Genomic DNA, 21238 nt, shown 5'->3' with positions numbered 1-21238 from the left:
CGGGCGGGGGGCGGCGGAGCCTCGACGGGGCGGTCCCGGGGCGGAGCGGGGCCGCAGCCATGGGGGTGTCGGGGTCGTGGGCGCTGCGGGTCGGGCTGGCTCTGGGGGCTTTGGCCTTGTTGTTGCAGGGTCTGCGGGGCTGGCTGGCCTGCAAGAGGTACGAGTTCCAGCCCGCTGAGATCGCCCAGCTCGCCCGGCACCACGCGGGTAGGTCTGGGGGGGGGGCGGCAGGGGGTGGGGAGGGGGTGGTGGTGGTGGTATCGGTGGGGCAGGGTCGCTGGGGTCCCGCTGGCTGCCCTATAGGTGGTGTGAGGATGGGTGTTGTGCTAAACAGCAGGGATGGGGGAGGGCTGGCACAGGGAGACCCCCCCCCCCCCCCCGAGGGATGCGCTGGGACCCCACGGCTGGCTATGGGGTCGTAAGGGATTATATGGGATCTGCCCCATCTAATGTGCTGCCGCAGGGCTGGACCATGAGCTGGCGTTCTCCAAGATCATCGTGGAGCTGCGGAAGAAGCACCCGGGCCACATCCTGCCCGACGAGGACCTGCAGTGGGTGTTCGTGAACGCGGGCGGCTGGATGGGCTCCATGTGCCTGCTGCACGCCTCCCTCACCGAGTACGTGCTGCTCTTCGGGACGGCCGTCGACACCGGGGGACACTCGGGTAGGTGGGGGAGGAAGGGTTTCTCCGAGGTCTGTTAGCCCTGCTCCTGCTGGCACCAGCCTTCCCCCGGGGCTGGCATCCCTCCCGTCCCCGGCGGGGATGCTCAGAGCCGGTGCTGTGCCCTCCGCAGGTCGGTACTGGGCGGATATCTCCGACACCGTCATTTCGGGCACCTTCCGGCAGTGGAAGGAGGGGACCACCAGGAGTGAGATCTACTATCCCGGTAAGCACACGGAGGGGGCTGTCACGGAGCTGCCTCCATCCAGCTGGCACCGCCAGGAGCTCGGGATGAGGCACCCCAGGTCCCCGACACCTTACCGGGTGCCAGTAGCCCTGGTGCAAAAGAATGGGGAGGGGCAGGGGTGTATGGAGCAGGGCCTGGCCCCATACACCTCCTCGTTGACGTGGGACAGCCTCTGGGATCAATGCCACCCTCCTGTGTGTTTTGGCAGGGGACACCATCGTGCACCAGGCGGGAGAGGCCACGTCGGTGCAGTGGAGCGCGGGCACCTGGATGGTGGAGTACGGCCGGGGCTTCATCCCCTCCACGCTCGCCTTCGCCCTGGCTGACACCCTCTTCAGCACTCAGGACTTCCTCACCCTCTTCTACACCCTGCGCGTCTACGCCAAGGGCCTGCTCCTGGAAGCCAGCGCCTTCATCAGCACCTTGGGGTGCTGAGCCCGGCCGGCTGGGCTTCCCCGCCAGCCTTCCTCCCCTCTCCTCCTCTTCCTCCTCCTCCTCCTCCTCCTCCTCCTCCTCCTCCTCCTCCTCCTCCTCCTCCTCCTCCTCCTCCTCTTCCTCCTCTCCAGGCCGCAGGTCCCAAAACCTGGGGATGAGGATGCTGGTGCGAGCCGGGCTGCCCTGTGCCCCTCGGGGCAGGGTGCACGGGGAAAGCCGGCCCCAAACAGCCTCGGCAGAGGTCGGACAGGAGGTTGCTGGTGTCCTGGCTGGGCTGGCGAGCTGCCGTGGCTGCAGTCAGCAGGGAGCACGGCGTCCAGCTGGCAGCTCCTGCCCTGGCTCTCATCCCCATGGACATGGGTTGGCAGCACGCAGTGTCCCCATGGCACCAAGGGGCTCTGCGCCGGGACCCCCAGGCAGCCAGGGGATACCCGGCCTCTGCGCTGGAGGTCTGTCCTGGGCTGGCCCCTAGCCCCTTTGTGTCGTCTTCCCCGGGGATATGGGGGCTGGAGGAGGGTCCCTTTCCCACCCACCCCCCGCTGTCCCCCCAGGGGGGACAGCCACCGTCTGTCGCCTTAACCGAGCGTGGCCTCCAGGCTGTGCACGTACCTAGTGTCTGCGGGTGCCCGAACCCCCAAATCAGCTCAGGATGGGACTTTGCCCCTCAAAATGCTTCCCCTGCCCGAGGCCCATCGGGTTCCCTGGCCGAGCTGGGGTACGGACCCCGCTCGCAGCCCCGTGCCTGACGCCGGACCCGCGCGGGCTCGCTGCTCGGTGGAGGGCTTTCACCTCCGTGCTGTTGCCAAAATTACGTGCGTGTGTGCGTGTGTGAGTGTGTCCTGGCCACCGGGCCTGTAGCATGTTCCTCCTCCCACTCCCCATAGTGCCCTTGTCCTGCCGACCAGCAGCCCCACACGCGGGCTACGTCTTAATTTGCTACCCAAAAAGATGTCAGTAATAAACGTCTTCATCCCACCTGCCCGGGAAGTCTCTGGAGCGTGCTGAGCCCCCGCCACGGGGTGTGGGGCAGGGTCTGGATGCCTCTAGGGACAGCTGGGTGTCCCCAAAGGGGCACAGCGGGACAGGGGTGAGTGTGTGGGGAGCAGGATAACGTGCATGGGTGTGAGACGGGCACAGCAGGTACTCGGTGGGTGCACAGGTGCAAGCACGTGGGTGTGCATGGGTTGGGCGTGCACAGGTGTGGGTGTATGGGTAGGTAAATGTTTGCAGGGGGGTATGGCCAGGATGGGTGTGCACACACTGGGATATACAGAGAGCAATTGTGCACCAGTCCATACGGTGGGAACAAGCGTGTGCACACACCTTGGGCACGTTTGCACAAATCTGTGCGTGTGTGCACACAGGAGAGTGCTGTGCGTGCCTCTGTAGGGTGCACGCATGCACAGTCCGGGAGCATAGGTGTGTGTCTGTGCGTGCACAGGGGTGTGTTGAGGTGTGTGTGCGTGCACAGGGGTGTGTTTGTGTGCGTGCCAGGGTTCCTGCGGGCCTGTCGGGGAGCTTGAGTGATCCTGCGCCGGCCCGCGCGGGAAGGCGCTAACTCAGCAGCTCGTATCAATACCGCTCCACTTACAGCGAAGGCCGCGTAATGAAAATCCGATGGGCACGCTGGTGGGAGTAAATAAGTATGCCATTAAAATGAGAAAATCAAAGCTCTGGACAGGTCTTTTCTCTTGCCCATTGATTTCTTTTATTACGGAAATATTGCTGCTAAATAACATTAGTGTGAACAATCTCAGCAGTGTTTTCCGTAGCGCCCGTGTCAATAACTCCATCGCGGGCGGGGGTTCCCTCCTCAGCTCGGGGGGCCTGGGGCTGCTCTGGGGGTGCCCTTGTCCCCCCTGGATGTGCCTGGCAGAAGAAGCGGGCAGCTCGGGGGGCTTGGGCAAGTGGCACTGGTATGGGGCTGGGCTGGGAGCCAGCAGCTCTGCTGCAGCAGGAGGGGTTGTCCCCATCCCAGTGCGGAGTGGGGACGGTGCCAGGAGTGCCAGGGCACCAAAAGCAGCCCCTTTCCTTCAGGGCAGCCTGTCACCGAGCAGCTGGATGTCCCCAGGGACCATCAGGAGAGAGGTGGGTGCTGGCCACGCTGTGTCCCACAGGCTCCTGCTGGGTCTGCATCCTCGTCCCCATGTGTCCCCATCAGGACCTGTCCGTGCCAGCCTGACCCAGCTCCCCGCAGCCTGCCCTGATTTGGTTCATATGGGGAAACTGAGGCACAGCGTGGGGTGGGCATTCACCCACTGACACCCAGCTCCAGCATAGCTCCTGTCCCAGGGCCAGGGCTTGTGGTCAGTCCCTGCTGCAGGCATCCAGTGGCCCCTGAGACGCCCACGGGTGGCCTGGACATCCCCATGGGGCCAGAGGATGTGACCAGCACACGAGGGGGATCTGCACCTTCTGGCACCCAGGTGGGACTCCAGGGCACCAAGGGTGGCCAGAGATGGACAAGGAGACTCGGCCACACAGGTCCAGCTCCAGCTGGAGCAGCATCTCCCCGGAGCCACGGCCAGGACAAATGCACTTCGCTGCCCACCCAACACCGTCCCCCCGCAGCCCGCTCTATCTTGCCGTCCCTCCGCACGCAGCGGGTATTGATCAGCCCGCAGGATCTATCTCCCGATTCCTCCTGCGGTATCTCTCTGCTCTGAGTATCTCTCAATCTGCTCTGCTGTCTGCCGTGCCCGTCTATACCTACAGTATCTATCCGCGCCGCCTCCCCCGCGCCCGTCGATACCCGTTTGTCTGGGGGATTTCTCTTTCTCTCCACCTAGGAGCAGCGCAACGAGGCCGAGCAGGAGGGTTTTGGGGACACAGCCCTGACAGGGACAACCGGGTCAGGTCCCCGTGGTGGCCTCACCTGGGGTGATGGGGGATGCTGCACCCCACAAATCATCCCTGGCTCCTTATGCAGAGGGGATGGGTGCAACCCACCACCCTCGGGTGCAGCCCTGATCCACGGGGACCTGCAGAGTGAGCCCCGTGGGGCTGCTGGCCCTGTGGTCCCATTATCTCCCCCAAACAGGAGACTGGGGCGTAGCTCCCAGAGGCAGCTCGTGCAGGAGCATCGGCCCATAAACTGAAGCCTGGGGGGGCTGGCAAGTGCTGGGAGGTCGCTGCCACGGCAGGAGAGGATGGGTTGGGGCGAGCTCCAGCTGTCCAGCCCCGGCACGGGATGGCCGACAGCTGCTTTATCTCCTGCGCAAAGATAAACAGCGCCCGGGGGCCCTGCGGGGTCGGGTGCTGCCCCGCTCCTGCAGGAAGGGGCTGGTTTCCAGCAGAGCCACCACGGCACCGTGCTGTGCGAGCCCCAGGGGTGCACGGAGCCGGGTGGGCACCCAAAGCGTTGGCTTTTCCTTGCAAAGGGAAGCAGGGAAGGGGACGGAGGCTTGGAGCAGCCTGCGGAGCCCGAGAGCAAAATGTGGCTGCATCCAGGGTGGCTTGCGTGGTGGGCAGGTGGCTCCAAAGGGGACAGAGCTCCTCTCACCCTGTGCCACCAACATCCAGCTCAGTGGGAAGCTTGAAGCTTTCCCTGGCTGCTCTGTCACAGCCCTGGCCCACCCAGGACATCGCGGTGCTGTGGAGATTTGCTCGATGCCCCCCCCGTGCCTCAGTTTACCCACCAGCACAAGGGCCTCAGGACCAGGATCAGCCCCTGGCTGGATGCTGCATATACAGGTGCACGTGTGTGTAAGGGGGGGCAGGTTTGTGCCAAAAATACTGTTCCTGCAGGGCTGGGGGATGCACGTAGCCCCCCTCATTGGGACCCCTCCATGATCCTGGCCCCAGCCCGTGGGCAGGGCTTGCACAGAGGCCAGGGCTCGGCGCTTGCTGCTTGTTTCACCCTCCCCTTTGTACCCACCCAGGGACAGGCACTGCGGGTGCACACACCCCCTCTGATCCACACACGCGTGCACACACCTGCCTGTGCACACAGTGCACCCGCACCCAGCCCCATCCGCACACACCTACAGGTAAGCACACAAAACGCACACGCCCAGCCCCGGCAGGCGCACATAAACCCTTATTTCTGACCCCAGCAGTGTGCAAACGTGCACACACCCACACACCCGGCCCCTCCAGCCATGCACAGAGCTGCATGTGTGTGTGCGTGTGTGTGTGTGCAAGTGAATGCACGACGTGTGCACGGACTGCGCTCCCCAGGATAAATGTGTGCTGTAAACACGACGTGTGTGCATGCACACGTGCAGTGTACACCCATTGCATGCACACACACACGTTGCACGCACACACACGTTGCATGCACACACACCCCCGTTGCATGCACTCAAACCCCCCATCGCAATACATTTACACACCCGTTGCATGCACACACACCCATGCAAGGTGCTCGCCTCCCTCGCTGTGCACAAGCACACGTGTGCTCACACCCTGCGTGCACCCACGGAGCACACAACCTCCCCACAAGCAGCACACACGTGCGTGCAAGCGCAGCCCCCCTGCACACGCAGCCACACGCGTGCAACTTGCACCCCGCGCTCCCAGCGCCCACCCAGGCGTGCAGGCACCCCCACGCGTGCACACCCACTCGTGCACACACAGCTCCCCCCCCCTCAACCCTCCAGACCCCGGGGCCCTCCCCGGATGCCTCCCTTCGCCGTGCGCTAGCAAATGGGAGCGGGGAGGGGGTGTTGCTGCCCGCCTGCCACTTGTTGCAAAGAAAAAAAAAAAAAAAAAAAAAAAAAAAGGAAGAAAGAGAGAAAGAAAGAAAAGAAGGGGAAGAAAAAAAAAAAAAAAATCCCTCCCACCTTCTCTCATCTGCTGCGGAATAAAAGAAATATCGGCGGGCGCGGCGCCATGTGAGCGCCGGGCCGGGGCCGGGCGGAGCAGCGGCCGTGCCCCCGGGACGGCGGGGGGAGCCCTGGGAGCCGGCGGCATGGTGGGGACCCCCAGCCTGGTGGCCAAAGCCGCCCCGGTGAGGGCCACCCCGCGACGGGACGGACCGCAGGGGCCCCGGGAGCAAGGGGGTCCCGCTGGGGACGGGATGGGGTCGCCGGGATTTGGGGGGTCCCGGTGGGGAAAGGGGGTCCCCCCCTCGCTCTCCAGCGGTAGGACGCGGTGCCCCCTGGGGGGGGGAAAGGGGGGAAAAAGGGGGGCTGGGGGTGGGATTGGGGTTGTGGGGGGCGTCCTGGGAAGACGCGGTCGCGGGTGGGAGCGGGGCGGGGGTCCCCGCATGGAGCCGTCTCGGGAGGGACCCCCAAAAGGGGGCTGGGGGGGTGTGGGGAGGGGTCCCGCTGGCTTCACCCCCTCCCCAAACCGCGCAGCGCCGGCTCCTTCAACTTTTGGTGCACGGCCCCCGGGGTGGCTGGTGGGGGGGTGGGGGGGGGAGAGAGAGAGAGAGAGGGAGGGTGGGGGTGCTTCCTCCCTTCCCTCCTCCTCCTCCTCTTCCTCCTCCTCCTCCTCCTCGTCCTCTGAGGCCGTGCCCTGTGCCCGCAGCCGGCCGCCCCACCGCGGGGGTCCGGGCCGCCGGGGGGGCTGCGGCTGGCGGCGGTGATGGAGAGCCTGCAGCGGCAGCAGGCGGCCCGCCTGGCCCGCAGCCCCGACGGCCCGGCCCGACGACCCCCGGCCGAGCCCGCTCCGGCCCCCGGCCCCGCTCCGCCGCCCCCCGCCGCCCCCCGCCGCCGCCCGGCCCCCGGCCCCGCTCCGCCGCCCCCCGCCACCGGGCAGAAGGAGGAGGAGGAGGAGGAGAAAGAGGAGGAGGAGGAAGAGGAGGAGGAGGAAGGGGAGCCCCGGGACCCGCCGCCCGCCCCGCATCACGAGTGGACCTACGAGGAGCAGTTCAAGCAGGTAAGCAGCGCCCGGCGCCGCGACCCCCCAGCCTGGCGTCCCCGCTGCCCCCTACCCCCATCCCAGTCCTGCCCCGAGGAGACATCCCCCACACCCCCCTCGTTCCCCCAGACATCATCTCCGTGCAGCCCGAAACAGGACACCCCCCCAAATCCCCCTCCACTGCCCCCAAACTGCATCCCAGGCAGCCCGTGCGCCCCCATCCCACCCCAAATTCTCTGCACTGCCCCTGTCCTTCATCCCCCCCACAACAGGCATCCTCTTGTGCTCTCCATCTCCCCCCACCCTAAACCCTGTCGCACCCTCTCCCCAACTACCCCCTGTCCTCTCTGCCTGTCCCCAGGTCCCTGCACTCGCCTCCGGCCCCGTGGGGCTGGGAGGATGCCCTGGGGTATAATGGGGTACCCGGCATCCAGGCACCACCCCATGCCCACCCTGACCCATGGCAAGCTCTGTCCCCTGGGGTAAAAAGGGGTGTCCCCTGTCCCTGGAGGCTTTTCATGGTCCCCAGGCAGAGATGGAGGGGGCAGAGGGGGCAGGTGGAGCAGCACCCCCAGGGACAGCCTTGGTTTCGAGACAGGATTTGGCTTTCCCCTCGTGTTTTGCTGCCAAGGGGATGTGACGAGGGTCCTGGTGCACGGTCAGCCCAGGAGCTGAGCTCCCCTGTGTTTCTGTGAGGGCTGGGATGTGTTGTGGCTGCTGGATGCGTTCTTTGGTTCGTCTTATTTGGGCTTCTGATAATTCTCATATGGGCTGGCACTTTGACCCCATCCCTTTGCTCTCAGTGGGTGCAGGGGAGACCCTCATGGCACAGACACCTCAGGGCTCACAGGGCCTGTGGGGCTCGTATATAGGGCAGAGAAAAGGCCTCTGTATTTAATACCATGCCCCCTCGCATGGACACCTCCCTGCTGGGTTGTGCAAGCCCTGGTGTGCACGCTGCGGGTGCAGGAGTGTGAGCACAGGTCGCACAGCACCACTCGGGTTTGCACTCCCGGTGTGCTCCTTGGGGTTGTGGTGAGACAGAGCGGTGATGCTCACAGCAGGGAGGGTGCAGCGAAGGGACGGAGCGGGCAGAGATGTCCCCATGTGTCTGCTGCAGGGCTTTTTAGGCTGGCACTGCTCAGGGGACAGCAGGACGTCCCCACATCCACCCGATGCTGCGGGGTGCGCAGGGACGGGGACACTTCCTGCAGTGCTCACCCCCAGCAGGAGGGGACGGGGACCAGACTTTGTGCCCGGACATCGCACAGCACAGCGAGGTCCCCAATTCCCCGGGACCTCAGCACCTCAGAGCCGTGGTGCCGGGGAGCCTGGCCACCTCCGGGGTGGGTGCGCTGCATAGGCTGAGTATATCTGGCGGGGAAGTGTAACGTTACAGCCCGCTGCGCAGAAAAAGGCTGACTGTCCGGTTCCCGGGGTCAGGCAGGAGGTGGGACGCGGCTCCTCCCTCGCTCCCGGGGCCGGGGAGGCTTTGCAGAGAGAAGGCATCCCAGGCATTTCTTCTCCTTTGGTCCCACACCCTGCCCCTGGTCAGGGCAGGAGCGAAGCCGGCTGCTGCCGGGAGCAAATCGCGGTGTAAATGCGAGGGGACGGATCGAAGGGGGCTTCGGGGTGGGGGGATAAATCCTGACCAGGCTCCTGGGGTGAAGCTGGCTGCCCGCTTGCTTCCTCCCCGTGCCCTGTGCGTGGATTTCCCAGCTGGGGGCTTGTCCCAGCCAGCCAGGGGACAGGGGACATGTCCCTGGTGCCCCCAGGTGCATAGGGACCAAGGGACCGATTGCTGCTGGATGGTTTATATGGGATGGGACTGGGAGAATGGACGTTTTTGTGGTGTTGCCCCATAAGGGTGGCAGTTTGGGGCAGGCTGCATTGCCAGCTTGCCCCAGGGGCTGCAGGGTGGCCGTCACTTCTGTCCCACCCCTGTCATCTTCTTGGCGGGGGGGACATGTCCCCTGGTCCCTCCCCAGGCTGCGGGGCTGTGTCTGGCCCAGCCTGGAGAACAGGTTCCCTGCTTGGGGCAGGGAGGAAGGGACAGACGAGGGGGTGGTGGAGGTTAAAAGGCAAACTGCGTGTCGCCCAGGGGAAATACGTGGGGACATTCCCTGGGGGATGAATTTGGGGGGCCAGCAGGACCTCTGCTCTGATCTGTGTGCGTTTTGGGGCACACGTTTGCCTTGGAGGTGGCTGGCAAGAGCCTGGCGTTGCTCGCCCTCCTTCTCTCTCCTTGTTGCTTTCTCCATCGGGTTTGTCCCCACGGATGCAGCTCACGGGGGATCCCCGTGGGGAGGAAGGAGGTGGTCGCCCTGCCCCATTCCTCCTCCTCCTCCTCGCGGCGCATCTTCCACCCAGGTGCAGCAACAACAACCGCAGGGCTCCCGGGGCTGAATTAGAGGGTCTCTGGTTACACCGCAGCGGGACGGGCGCCGTGTTTGTTCCTGGCCGCGGCTGCCGGCAGATTTCTCAACCACAGAGCTGCGGGCAGGGCTCGTCCCGGGGTCGGGACCACCTGCGGCGAGGGGGCTGCGGGGGGGGGGAGCGGGGCTGAAGCACTGAGGGTCAGGGCGGTAATCCCCGGTGAGCAGCAGCCCAGAGTGAGCAGTGGGGCTCCCGGGGTGCCCACGGGGGTGTTACGGGTGTGGATGTGGGTGTGTGGATATATAAATGTCCCTGTGGGTGTGTGCTTGTGAGCCCGTGTGTTTGTGGACCCACACGAGCACCCACGTGTGCACAGACCCCTGCGAGACCCCATGTGTGTGCATGTATGGAGCCATATGGACCCACGGGTGTTTTAGGCAGGGTTTGGGGCTGACCCCCTCCAAACCCCTCGCCCCAGCCCGAGGTGCCCAGGGGGTCCCAGCCCCATCCCCGCTGCTGTCTGGGGGTGCCGGGAGCCTCAGCAGCCACCGCAGCCCCAGCCCCCCGACCGCAGCTCCCTGGGGCTCTGTGCTGGGGCTCCGAGGAGGAGGTGTAAAAACTAATCAAGGGTGTGAGGAGACAGGCGCTGCGTGCGGGAGGGGAGCGACAGCAGCCCAGGCTGGTGTGGGAGCTGGGGACGAGCACATGGAGATATGGGGACAGCAGTGTCCCCCCGCCCAGCAGCACCAAGTGTGGGGAGAGGAGAGGAGCTGGGGCCGGCAGGACCCCGTGCATCCCCTCTGGGGGTCCCCACCCCACAGCTGCCCCCAGCTTTGTCCCCAGCTGCCACCCTGTAATCGGATGTCAGCGATGGGTTTGGGGGTGTGCATCCCTTCTCCAGCTCCTGCCCCTGGTAATCCACTAATTGGGTTAATGAGGGAAGCAGAGCCCCTGTGCCTGCAGTGGGGTGGGCAGGGTGCAGCAGGGAGGGGGGATGCGGCCATGGGGAGGTGGGATCTGGCCCCACTGGGACACCCACAGGGGTGTGCAGCTGCGTGGGGGTGAACCCCATGAGCCCCCCCTTCACGCTGGGGCCGGGGGCTGCCATCCCAAGGCCGGCGCCACGAGCAAACAGTCCCTCACCTTGCCCCGAGCCGGGTTAATGTTTGCAGCAGGCAGCTCCCCAGGCAGGGACCGGCGGCGGCAGGGAGGGGGTTTTAATGGCCTGCCGGATCCGCCGTGCTATCAGCGCTGATTAAACCTGCTGCTCTATAAAGCCCCGTTAAATATTAAGCACAGAGAATGGTTTTGGGGAGGGGGCGCGGGGAATGGGCTGGGGACATCCGGCGTGGGGCTGTCTGGCTGTGCCAAAGGGGTTAATGCTGAGGATGGGGACACCGGGGGGAGTGTGGCTCCTGTGGGGGCTGTGGGATCGGGGCAGAGCCCCCCCCGTCAGCCAGCAGCATTTGCAAATGCAGCCAGCACCCGGGCAGAGCCGTCCCGTAACCATTAACTTATTAACGGCGCAAGGTCAGGGGTGGCTGGTGCCCGGCGGGGAGCGAGCTACAGGATGGGGGGGACCCCAGGAGGGGGGTCCCAGAGCCCCCAGCTCCCGTGCTCGCTCTTGGGGTGCATTCAGGCCGGGAGGTGGCAGGGCTGTGGGTAAATGGAAGCACTGGTGGCTCCCCGGTCCCACTGGGACACGGGGGGCACTCGGTGTGCGTGCACCTGGCCACGTACCAGGGACACCCAGCTCAGAGGTGCAGTGATGCTCCGGAGGGGTGTGAGGTCCCCAAAAGAGCCCGAGGTCCCCGAAGGACCCCGTTGGTGCTCAGCCACCTGCAGCGTGCTGGGGGCCGGGGGGATGTGGGGAATTGCATCTCCTGGGCTCCCTGCGTGAGCAGCAGCCGGATGGAAAAATTAGCAGGGCGGCTAATCAATGCGGTGCATATTAAGTGGCTCGGGGTTGGGGGGGACGCGAGGCAGGGGGGAGCCGAGCAGGGTTCGGGATCGATGCAGCCCGTATTAAGTGGATTAAATCCTGGTTGCTGATCTGAGCCCTGGCTGCCAGCGGGAGGTGGCAGCCGAGTGGGGGCTGCGGGGGTCCCCGCTGCGATCGCTTCCCTTGGAAGTGCTCCTCGGGGCAGCCTGGAGGGGCTTTGCACCCCTTCCTTTTGGGATCAGCTGGGCCATGGGGGGCTGGAGACCCCGGCTCCACCCCTGCAAGCCCCCCAGAGCCAGGAGAGGCACCTCTGGGGTTAGCAAGTGTGCTAACGATGTCATTTAATTGTGGCGAGGCGGCGGGGGAGGCACGAGGTCTATTCACATCCCGTTAATAAACCGTGTTCGACCCGCTGCCCTTTAACCTGCGCGGCCAGCCCCGTTATCCCCATCCCTTAAGGAATCAAGACGTCACCATGGCGATGGGATGCTGGCAGTGAGCAGGATGCCCGGGCATGGCCAGAGCTGCACCCGTGTTGGTTTGGGGCCGAGGACACCCCAAGTGGCTGCACCGGGCTGGCACTGGGGATGCCGTGTTTTTTTGGGGGGCCAAGCCCCGCAGACGGGGTCCCCGAGGTCCGTAGAGCAGAGCCGAGCCATGCACCGGCGGGGTATCGATCCCCGGGCTTGACAGTTTAATACTTGTGTTTATAGAGGAATATAGTTACATCGATGGCGTTAAATGAGTTACTAATTATATCAATACAAACACGATTAAAAGGGTCCTTGCTCATAGGTCACCGCAAGCAGGAGCCGCTGCTCGTGTTGCACAACTGCCCCCTGCTCGAGGTGCACGGCGCGGGCGTGCGGGGGGTGACCCTGTCTGGGATGGGGTGGCCCTCCAGGGGTCCGTGTCCCCTCCCCGGGGTCTGTGTCCCCACCTGGGGTGTGCGCCCATGCAGGGCTGTGCATGCTCATTTTGGGTTATGCATGCTAATAGGGAGCAGGTGTACACATTTGGGGCTGTGCGTGTCCATTTGGGGCTGTGCGTGTCTATTTGGGGCTGTGTGTGCCCATTTGGGATTGTACATGCCTGTATGAGGCCACGCATATCCATACAACATTGCATGTGCCCACGTGGGGATGTGTGCTTGTAAGCTTTTTGCAAATGGGTTCGGGGCACGCTCGTGCAGGTTGCGTGTGCACCAATGCAGGGTTGTGCACACTCGTGTGTGCCTTGGCCAGCCTGAGCGTGCTCCTGCAGGGATGTGCAGGGTGCCTTCCCCCCGGGGTGGCTGAATGTGCTCGCGTTGGGTTGTGCGCACCCTTGTGCGGGGTTGTGCACGCCTGTGGGAAAGGAATTCGCAGGTGGCTCCGCGCGGTTTCACACGTCCCTGAATTAGAGATAATGGGGAAACAAGCGGTAGAAGCAAAAACTTAGAGCGAGGCTGAGATAAAGTAAATTGGCTGCAGTGTTCTGGATGAGCTTTGGGCAGTGGCCAATTGCTGGCTGGCTCGAGGCGCGTGTCTGGGGGTCTCTAACCCACTGCGTGACAGATCTGGGCACGTGGGACTACAGGAAAAGTAGATGTAGTAGTGAGAAAGGGCAATAGACGTCTCCTGTTCAAGAGCCATCAGGAGTCTGTGTCTTGCATCCCTTCACAAGCCCATAAAGGGTTGTGCACGCTCGTGCAGGACTGTGTATGCCTGCGTGGGGCTGTGCGTCCCCGTCTGTGGTAGCGTGCACCTGTATGGGATTGTGCGTGGCCCTGTGGGGTTGTGCTCTGCTGCTCCAGTGGCTGGTCCCCAAAGGAGGCTGGGGGGACTGCAGTGCCCACCCTGCAAGAGGAGGAGGAGGGTGAGTGGCAGGTGATGAAGATGGCACCTTTCTTGGGGCTGGGGGTGTCTGGGGGGACCCTTTTTGCCTGCAGGCCACTCCCATGCCACCCCTCTGCACCCACAGTGCCTGGATCCTATACCCTGCTTTGCCTGGGACCCAGCCCACCCGCCAGCAGCAGAAATCCCCCAAACCCACCTCCTCTCCAGCCTGAGCATCCCCAAATCTCACGGGACACCCAGCGCATCCCCACGCGCCCGAGGGCCGTGCCAGCACATCAGCTCCTCACTCATTTCTCGTCTCCTCTTAAAAGCCGACCTTTGCTCCCTGCTTGATGTAATGTGTTTTTGTGTCTCGCTGCCCCGCAGATAAAAGGTTAGAGGTTAATATATGGTGGAGAAGAGGTCCCGGCGCTTGGAGGTCACACCTGTTTGGGGGCTGCGGGCACACGGTGGTGGGGAGCACGCCTGGGCTTTGTGGGAGCAGAAATACAGTGGGGGTCTTGCTGGATACCCCCACTGGGAGACCCCTGGGGAGGTCTTGGCTTGATTTCCCGCAGCAGGAGGGATGGTAGGGGCTGAGCTGGTGGCCAGGCAGGGAAACGTGGGCTCCCAGGGCGCTGCTCCCAGCGTGAGCTTCAGCTGGGGATGGGGAGGAGGGTGACAGGGACAGGGAGCTCGTGCGGAGGAAGGGACAGCAGCAGAGCACCACGGAGCACTCGAAAACAGTGCTGAGGGCTGTGCACAAGTGTCTGCCCGGCGATGGGAACAGAGAGCAGAGTCACGTCCCACATCCCCACACCCTCACATCCCCATCTTCTCACGTCCCCATGTCCTCACATCCCTGTGTCCTCTTGTCCCCATGTCCCTGTGTCCTCTTGTCCTCATGTCCTCACCTCCCCATCCCCACGTCCCTGTGTCCCCGCACCCCCACATCCTCACATCTCCCTTTATCTGCCCGTGAATTATGTGCCGTCTGGAGGGGGGGGCCTCCCTGCCTATTGGTTTTTAACGGCCTTTCCCAGCACAATTGTTTTTTAAACGACTCTATTTTGTGCCTGACTTTGTTTTCCAGCTTGCATTTCTTTGTATATGTTTTGGAAATCCATTCTGGACTGCTGAGTTTTGTTTCTTTTCAATGGCTTTAAATTCTTGCCGGGCTCGCTGGGAGGAATCGGTGTCTATAGCGCCTTCGATTGGTGCTAATTTTTCCTTCATGTGCTCTGACTTTTACTGCTGGGCCATCGATCTGGCGGTCTCCAATTTGTCATGGTCACCGAGGCGCTGTGCTGGAATCAGCCGAGCCCTGGCTGCGAGTGTGGTGCGGCCGCATCCTGCCCTGCCACGGGGCTCTGTGCCCCCAGGGCAGGGAAACTGAGGCACAGAGGCAGCCAGGGTGGGGAGCCCATGGCAGACCTGAGCCCGGGGAATCATTTTGGGGAGAGCCAGGGGGGTTAAAGGGGTGATGCCAGGTGCCAGCAGGGTCCCCCCCCCGGCACTGTCCCCTGCCATCCCCCTGTCTACGTGCCGGCGGTGCTGACACCTTTCCTTCCCCAGCTCTACGAACTGGACGAGGACCCGAAACGCAAGGAGTTCCTGGACGACCTCTTCAGCTTCATGCAGAAGAGAGGTAAAGGTGGGTGGCTCGGGTGGGTGCCCCCCAGCTGCCAGTTTGGGGCTCGTCCCTGCGAGCTGCACCCCACGAGGCTGGCTGAGCTGGCCACAGGCACGCACATGGGGCTCAGCTCTGCCTCCATGCCCCGCATCTCCTGCACCCCACATCCCTCAAATCCACGCTTACACACACCCTCCTAGCAGGGTGCTGCCAGCCGGAGGGGCTGGGACCCCGAATTTGGGCTGGTGGTGGTGCCCCGTGCTGATGCCCACCAGCAGTGCCCACCGGAGAGGCGCGGTAGGGCTGCAGCAGAGCCCTTTGGCGAAGTCCGTTAGCAAAACCCCTTAATTACGCCCGTTAGCCATGCCCAGCAGTGTCACCCAGCGGGGATGCCCGCTTGCAGTGCCTTACAGCGATGCCTGGTGGCGATGCCAATTAACAACGCCCGTTAGCGGTGCCCATGAGCAACCCCCATCAGCGATGCCAATTTTTGGGTGCTCAGAGCCAAACCCGAGCGCTGCCAGGGGGCTGCAGGAGCAGCTCGGGGTCCCAGGGGTTAAGAGCCCTCCAGCCCACCCAGCCCCATCGGAAATCTTTGCTATCGGCACGGGGACGAGCCAGCTCCCGGGGACTCGATAAATGCTTTAACCTTCGCCCTCCCCATCCGGGCCCGCGACAATTAAAAGTTGCCGAGCGCGGGCGCGCGGCCGGCTGTATTAATTAGAGCCTTTTGCCGGTGTGTGGATTAATGAACACGCCGCTCGATAGCCAGTAAACCCCAGGCAGAGGTTAATGCCGAGCTAATTAACGGGGGAAGGCTTGCGGAGGGGGGCTGGAGCTGGCTGTGTGTGGGGCGAGGGCGGCTGGGAAGGAGCCGTCGGCCCCGAGCCTGCTTTTGGGAGTGTCGGTGAGGGTGGGTGCCCACCCGCGGGGCAGCAGCACCTGGCTTTTGGGGGGCTGAGACCCCACAAACTTGTGCCCTGCGGGGCTGCCGTGGCCGTGGGGCTCCCAGCAGAGTGTGGCTGGAGGTGGATGGGGTCTGGGTGCTGCCCCGTGGGCTGTGGGTGCCCCCCAGCTGTGGGGCAGGTTGGGGGGAGCCGGGGGAGCACTGGCACTGCCCGACCCTCATCTCCCCCCCTCAGCATCCATCGGGGCCACAAGATTCATGGGCTGCTCAGCGGCTTCATTATCTCTCTCTCCAGAGCTAATTAACTCCCTCACCATTGGGGCCGGGGCTAATTAAGCGAGCTGCCTGGCGGTGCGGGAGGAAGGGGGGAGCCCGGTGCTCCCCAGTCCCGCTCCTGTCCCCTCCCCAGGCCGGGTGACATCTCAGGGTGACCCCGGGGGGGTACAGCTGGTGGAGCTGGGTGCTGCAGTTCCGGGGACGGGCAAGGGGGCACCCCCAGAGCTGGGTGCTGCCGAGAGCCGCTGTGGGTGCCCCTGTGGCACCAAGGGGTGCACGGGCAGGGGGCTGCGTCCCCAGGGTGGCAGCGGGTGAGGGATGGGTGGCGAGCCCTAGGAAGGGGCTGCGCATCCCCCTGCGTTTGCACCCTCCCTGTCCCCATGCCGAGCCGAGGGCCCTGCCGATAACGTGGCATCATTAATCAATCCCGGAGCTAATTGCAGCGGCACAATGGCCCCGCCACCTCCACGGGCTTTTGTGCCGCGCACCCCGGCCGCTGCCGGGGCCATCACTCTGCGGGACGCAGACAGGTCCCTTTGTCAGCGGGACGGGCACCGGCCGCCCGCTCCGTGCGGCCCCGAGATTAATTGCCAGCAGCTTTCATTAGCCACCGCGGCCAGGGAGGGGGGAGAGAAGAAGTCCGGAGGGCATCGATCTGGCTCTGGGACCCACAAACTCCTTCGCAGCTTTGGGGGTGATGGGGAGACCCCCGAATCAGAGCGATGGGGCTGGTGCTGAGCAGGGCTGGTGAGGGACTGCCAGCAGATATCAAGTCGATATCTCTGCTTTCTTCCCAGGAGGAAAAACTCCTCTCCCCCTTTCTGATCTAGCAAACAACACAGACACACACACACACAAGAAAAAAAAAAAAAAAAAAGTTAAATGAACTCAGTAAAGGAATAAAAAGAGCTCATTTTTCAGGCTTATGCGAAGAAGCCGAGCCAATATCGGGGCCATAAATTAGGGATGCTGGAGGACGGCGGTGAGTGACAGCTTCGTTTGAGGGGCGAAGCGCGGCCGTGACAGCCTCCCCTGGCAAAATGGATGGGTTTCCGATACCACCCGCACCCCGGCAGGGAATAAATACAGGGCGGGGTGGGACAGGAGGGGACAGGACGGGATGCTCATCCCTCCTCTGCCCTGCTGCAGCCCTGCCTGAAGCACTGCCCCCCGGCACCGCGGGGCTATTTGGGGTGTTGGGGAGGTGGGGAGGGGGCTCTGACAGCTCTGGGGACAGCCAGTGCCTGCAGTGGCCGTGGGGACAAGGCAGGGGCCGTGTCCCCAGAGGGTGAGGGTCCCCGTGGGCTCACCCCTCACCCTTCTCTCTCCCGACTCGCCCGGCCTGAAGGGACGCCCGTGAACCGCATCCCCATCATGGCCAAGCAAGTGCTGGACCTCTACACGCTGTACCGGCTGGTGACGGACAAGGGCGGGCTGGTGGAAGTCATCAACAAGAAGATCTGGCGGGAGATCACCAAGGGCCTCAACCTACCTACCTCCATCACCAGCGCTGCCTTCACCCTCCGCACACAGTGAGTACCCAGGGTGTCCCCCAAGGGGGGACAGAGAGCTCCCACTTTGCCCGGGTGCTGTCCCCAGCCCGGTCCCTGCTCGTTTTGGGGCTGTCTGGGAGGTGCTCGGTGCTGGCTGTGATCCCGGCTGCCTTCCCCACGCAGATACATGAAGTACCTGTACCCCTACGAATGCGAGAAGAGGGCGCTCAGCTCGCCCGGGGAGCTGCAGGCTGCCATCGACAGCAACCGGCGGGAGGGACGGAGGCAGACATTCGGCGCCGCGCTCTTCAATTACTCGCCCACCGGCACCCCGACCCTGCTGGGCTCCCCAAAAATGCCCCTGCCGGCCCTCAGCATCTCCACGCACAGCTGCGGCCAGATGGGCCAAGCACACGGCGTGAAGAAAGGTGGGTGAGGACCACAGCTGCCCCGCCTCGGGCATCCCAACGGGGGATGCTCCTTCTCCCAGGAGGGAAAAAAAAGAACAATTTTGTTCTTTTTGTCCCCTCTGGGGTGAGAAGGGACAGCTGTGGAGCTGGGTCCAAGCCCCGATGTAGCTGGCAGCCCCTTCTCCGTGCCCACCCTGCGTGGTGCGGGGATGGCGAGGTGGGGTGGTGAGGATGGGGTCTGGCTGAGCTCTCCCTGTGGTTGCAGAGGACGGCGCGGTGCCGGCGGTGCCGGGGCGCATCGCCATCCCGGTGGGGCTGGCAGGACATCACCTCGCCGCAGCACAGGCGGCAGCAGCGGCCTCGCAGGCGGCGGTGCTGGAGCAGCTGCGGGAGAAGCTGGAGACGGGGGAGCCCCCGGAGAAGAAGGTGGCCCTGACGGCGGAGGAGCAGCAGCGGCTGATGCAGCAGGCTCTGCAGCACAACCTCCTGGCCGTGGCCTCACAGTTTCCCATGAACATCAAGGTCTCCAACCGAGGTAGCGCCCTGCAGCCCCCTACCCTGCCACCCTTAGGAGGGGGAACACGGCTGCCCGGGGAGGACGGGGTCCCGTGGCTCCCTCCAGCAGGTCGCTTCTGTTTCTTCTGGTGCTCATATTGGTATTTCCTTCCCCCAGATGACAGACAGGAGACCGCATTGAACCTGTCCACCAACGGCATTAGCAGTATCAACATGTCAATAGAAATAAATGGAGTTGTCTACACAGGTAAATAGAAGGGCCGCTTGCCCCGTGTAATTGCGGCCGGGAAATCCAATAACTTATAGCCACTGCCTGGCCAGCAAGTCCTTCCTTCAATCTGATGTCTTTACTATAAAATCCATCGTAATGAAGTGGCAGGGCCCGGGGAGAGGGGGCAGGAAAAGGAGGGGGGCAGCCAGGCCAGCAGCTGTCCCCCAGGAGGGGCTGGCAGCAAATGGCCAAAGTGTGGGACAGACAGACAGCGGACGGACAGACCTGGGCTGAGAGGAGCTAAAAGCCCCCCCCAATTAAAGCAGACAGCTTTTCCTCCAGCAGATAAATATTTAACGAGCCAGAAAGGTCAGGGCTCAGCAGCACGCGAGGCCACCAGCCACAGGGTCCCGGGCCACCTCGGCGGGCTAAGGCGACACGGGGATGGGCGGCAGCACAGGGCCGGGGGAGACACCGAGGGCAGTGGGGTTTGAAGCCCCCGGGGGTGCCGGTCCCTAACCCTATTTCTCTCGCTCCCCAGGCGTCCTGTTTGCCCGCCGGCCCGCAGCCCCGCCGGCCCCCGGTGGAGGGAGCACCCAGAGCCGGCTGAACCCCACGGCCACCCCGAACCCGCCGCCGCCGGCCCCCTCGCACAGCCACACTCCTGCCAGCGCCAAGCCGTAGGGGCGACGCTCCCCAAAGCACACGGGGTCCCTGGAGAGGGGGTGGGGGGTCTGTGCCCCCAGCCATGGGGCAGGGATGTGCCCAGAGGAGTTTGGGGATATTGGGTGTCTCTTGGTGCTGAGCAGGGCTGTGGCCGTGCAAAGCCACGAGCACCCACGGGGCCCTTTTGTCCCTCACCCCCACATGTGGGGCCCCCTACCCGCATGCACCCCCAAAATACGCCTTCTGTGACCCCCTCCCCCCCCCAAACAGCTTCTGCTGGCCTGGGTTCCCCTGCACTCTGCAGCCCCTCTGGGCACCTCGATGCACTCACCACATCCCCCGTACACACCTCAATGCACTCTGCAGCCCCCATACTCACCTTGAAGCACACCCTGTCCCCCCCACATTGGCACATGTGGCATCCCCTGTACACCCTACACACACCTCATTGCACGCTGTGTTCCCTGTACACGCTGGCAATGCACGCACTGCATACCCCCCACACTGCCCCCACCCCACACATCACACCGTGTCCCCTACACACACCCTACACCCCCGTGCACACTCACTGCAATCACTGCAGACCCTTTATTTGCACCCCCCGCCGCCCTGCCCCTGCTCTGTGCCACCCCAGGATCACCCCTCGGGTGTGTGTGGGATCACACTGGAGGACAAATACTGGGGAAACTGGTGGGACTGGTGGGGGGGGAGGGGGGACTATTCGGATGGGGATATGGGGGGGCTTACACACTGGGAGGGGTTTGCTGGAGGGCAGGGTGGGGAGGCCCAGCAGTGTCCCCAACCAAAGCCCACCCAGATGCTGGGGTCCCCAAGGGAATTAGAGGGTGGGGGGCAGTGGGATTGGGGGGAGGGGGGGGCTCCAAACTACCTCGTTGGGGCGGGGGGGTGGGCACCTCCTCCACCCGCCCGCACCCTTGGGTGCCAAAGCAGGCGAGCGCGGGGCGACGCTCACCTCTACCTCAGCGGGGGCCGGGGATCGGTGCCCCCACCCCGCGGCAGCGCGGCTCTGTGTAACTATTAAAGGAACTGAACGACAGGACCAAGCCGGGGATGAGGGCGACACGGTGCCCGTGGGGTGCGGATGTCAGGGTTGTGTGGGTGTGACACGGCTCAGCCCAGCACACAGCTCCTGCAGCCCGCTGAGGGGATGAGAGTGGGATCGATGCAGCATTAATTGGGGTTTCACGTCCCCTGTCACTGCCGGGCAGCACCGGCCACGGTGCACATCGAGCGCCAGGACCCCAGGGGGCCGGGAGGGCGCAGTTGGTCCCGCGTCCCCCCTCGTTACGCAGCTCAGGGGGCGATGTGCGAAGCCACGCTCCCCGGGGGGCTCGGGGACACAGCTGCTGTCACCTGAGTAACCAGCCCAGATCGATGCCCGCTCCCCGCGTCCCGCAGGGACTGTAATTGAGCGGGAGGGAGGAGATGGAGGGGTGCGAGGATGGAGCCGGGCTGGCAGGAGGAGCGCTGGATCCGGCCTCGGCAGCGGGCTGCAGGCAGGTGGCCGTGGCATCGCTGTGCCACCACCGAGATGGGGACGGGGATGGAGCCCTCCTCTGAGTCCCCGGCAGTGGGGACAGATTCTCTGCACACCATGCTGGGCTGCACAAAGCCAGTGCAGTGGCTTCAGGATCATCCTGTGACCCTATAAGCCCAATGCCCAAGCCCCAGGAACACCTGAATTCTTCCCCCTTTTGGGGTGGGTTATCGGTGACCCTGTAGCACGGGGATTTGGGCATTCCTGTGCACCACCTGCCCTGCTGCACAGGCTGCAGGAGTGGCGGTCCCCTCTAAACACAGCCCAGCGCTGTGTGCACAGCCC

General features: G+C 64.1%; 2 protein-coding genes across 4 annotated transcripts; both read left to right on the top strand.

Moving 5' to 3' along the window:
- The first annotated feature begins 16 nt into the window (after window positions 1–16).
- Window positions 17–2318, top strand: SIGMAR1 (sigma non-opioid intracellular receptor 1). The gene is made up of 4 exons (XM_068666677.1): window positions 17–207; window positions 464–664; window positions 795–887; window positions 1117–2318. The coding sequence occupies exons 1-4, from the start codon at window positions 60–62 to the stop codon at window positions 1341–1343; spliced, it is 669 nt and encodes a 222-aa protein (XP_068522778.1). The 5' UTR covers window positions 17–59; the 3' UTR covers window positions 1344–2318.
- Window positions 2319–5990: 3672 nt separating this feature from the next.
- ARID3C (AT-rich interaction domain 3C) lies at window positions 5991–20452 on the top strand. Of its 3 annotated transcripts, none has more exons than XM_068667082.1 (8): window positions 5991–6294; window positions 6816–7166; window positions 14859–14937; window positions 17448–17631; window positions 17776–18020; window positions 18268–18537; window positions 18676–18765; window positions 19271–20452. In XM_068667082.1, exons 1-8 carry the CDS (start codon window positions 6256–6258, stop codon window positions 19411–19413), a joined length of 1401 nt encoding a protein of 466 aa, XP_068523183.1. In that variant the 5' UTR covers window positions 5991–6255; the 3' UTR covers window positions 19414–20452. The 3 variants fall into 3 exon arrangements, with proteins under 3 accessions (XP_068523183.1, XP_068523185.1, XP_068523184.1); XM_068667084.1 differs by having other exon boundaries at window positions 5993–6178; XM_068667083.1 differs by having other exon boundaries at window positions 5996–6294; window positions 14859–14931.
- The last annotated feature ends 786 nt before the right edge of the window (window positions 20453–21238 follow it).

Source organism: Anas acuta, chromosome Z (assembly GCF_963932015.1).
Source record: "Anas acuta chromosome Z, bAnaAcu1.1, whole genome shotgun sequence".
Lineage (NCBI taxonomy): Eukaryota > Metazoa > Chordata > Aves > Anseriformes > Anatidae > Anas > Anas acuta.
Note: the sequence above shows the minus strand (reverse complement) of the source record. Positions and strands in the feature narration are given on the sequence as shown.

Bases quoted from the DNA above. Each gene is read 5' to 3' on its own strand.
- ARID3C (XM_068667082.1), top strand. From the start codon at position 6,256: ATGGTGGGGACCCCCAGCCTGGTGGCCAAAGCCGCCCCG. The intron at 7,167-14,858 runs GTAAGCAGCGCC...TTCCTTCCCCAG, and splicing joins ACGAGGAGCAGTTCAAGCAG to CTCTACGAACTGGACGAGGA. The intron at 17,632-17,775 runs GTGAGTACCCAG...TTCCCCACGCAG, and splicing joins GCCTTCACCCTCCGCACACA to ATACATGAAGTACCTGTACC.
- SIGMAR1 (XM_068666677.1), top strand. From the start codon at position 60: ATGGGGGTGTCGGGGTCGTGGGCGCTGCGGGTCGGGCTGGCTCTGGGG. The intron at 208-463 runs GTAGGTCTGGGG...GTGCTGCCGCAG, and splicing joins GCTCGCCCGGCACCACGCGG to GGCTGGACCATGAGCTGGCG. The intron at 888-1,116 runs GTAAGCACACGG...GTGTTTTGGCAG, and splicing joins GAGTGAGATCTACTATCCCG to GGGACACCATCGTGCACCAG.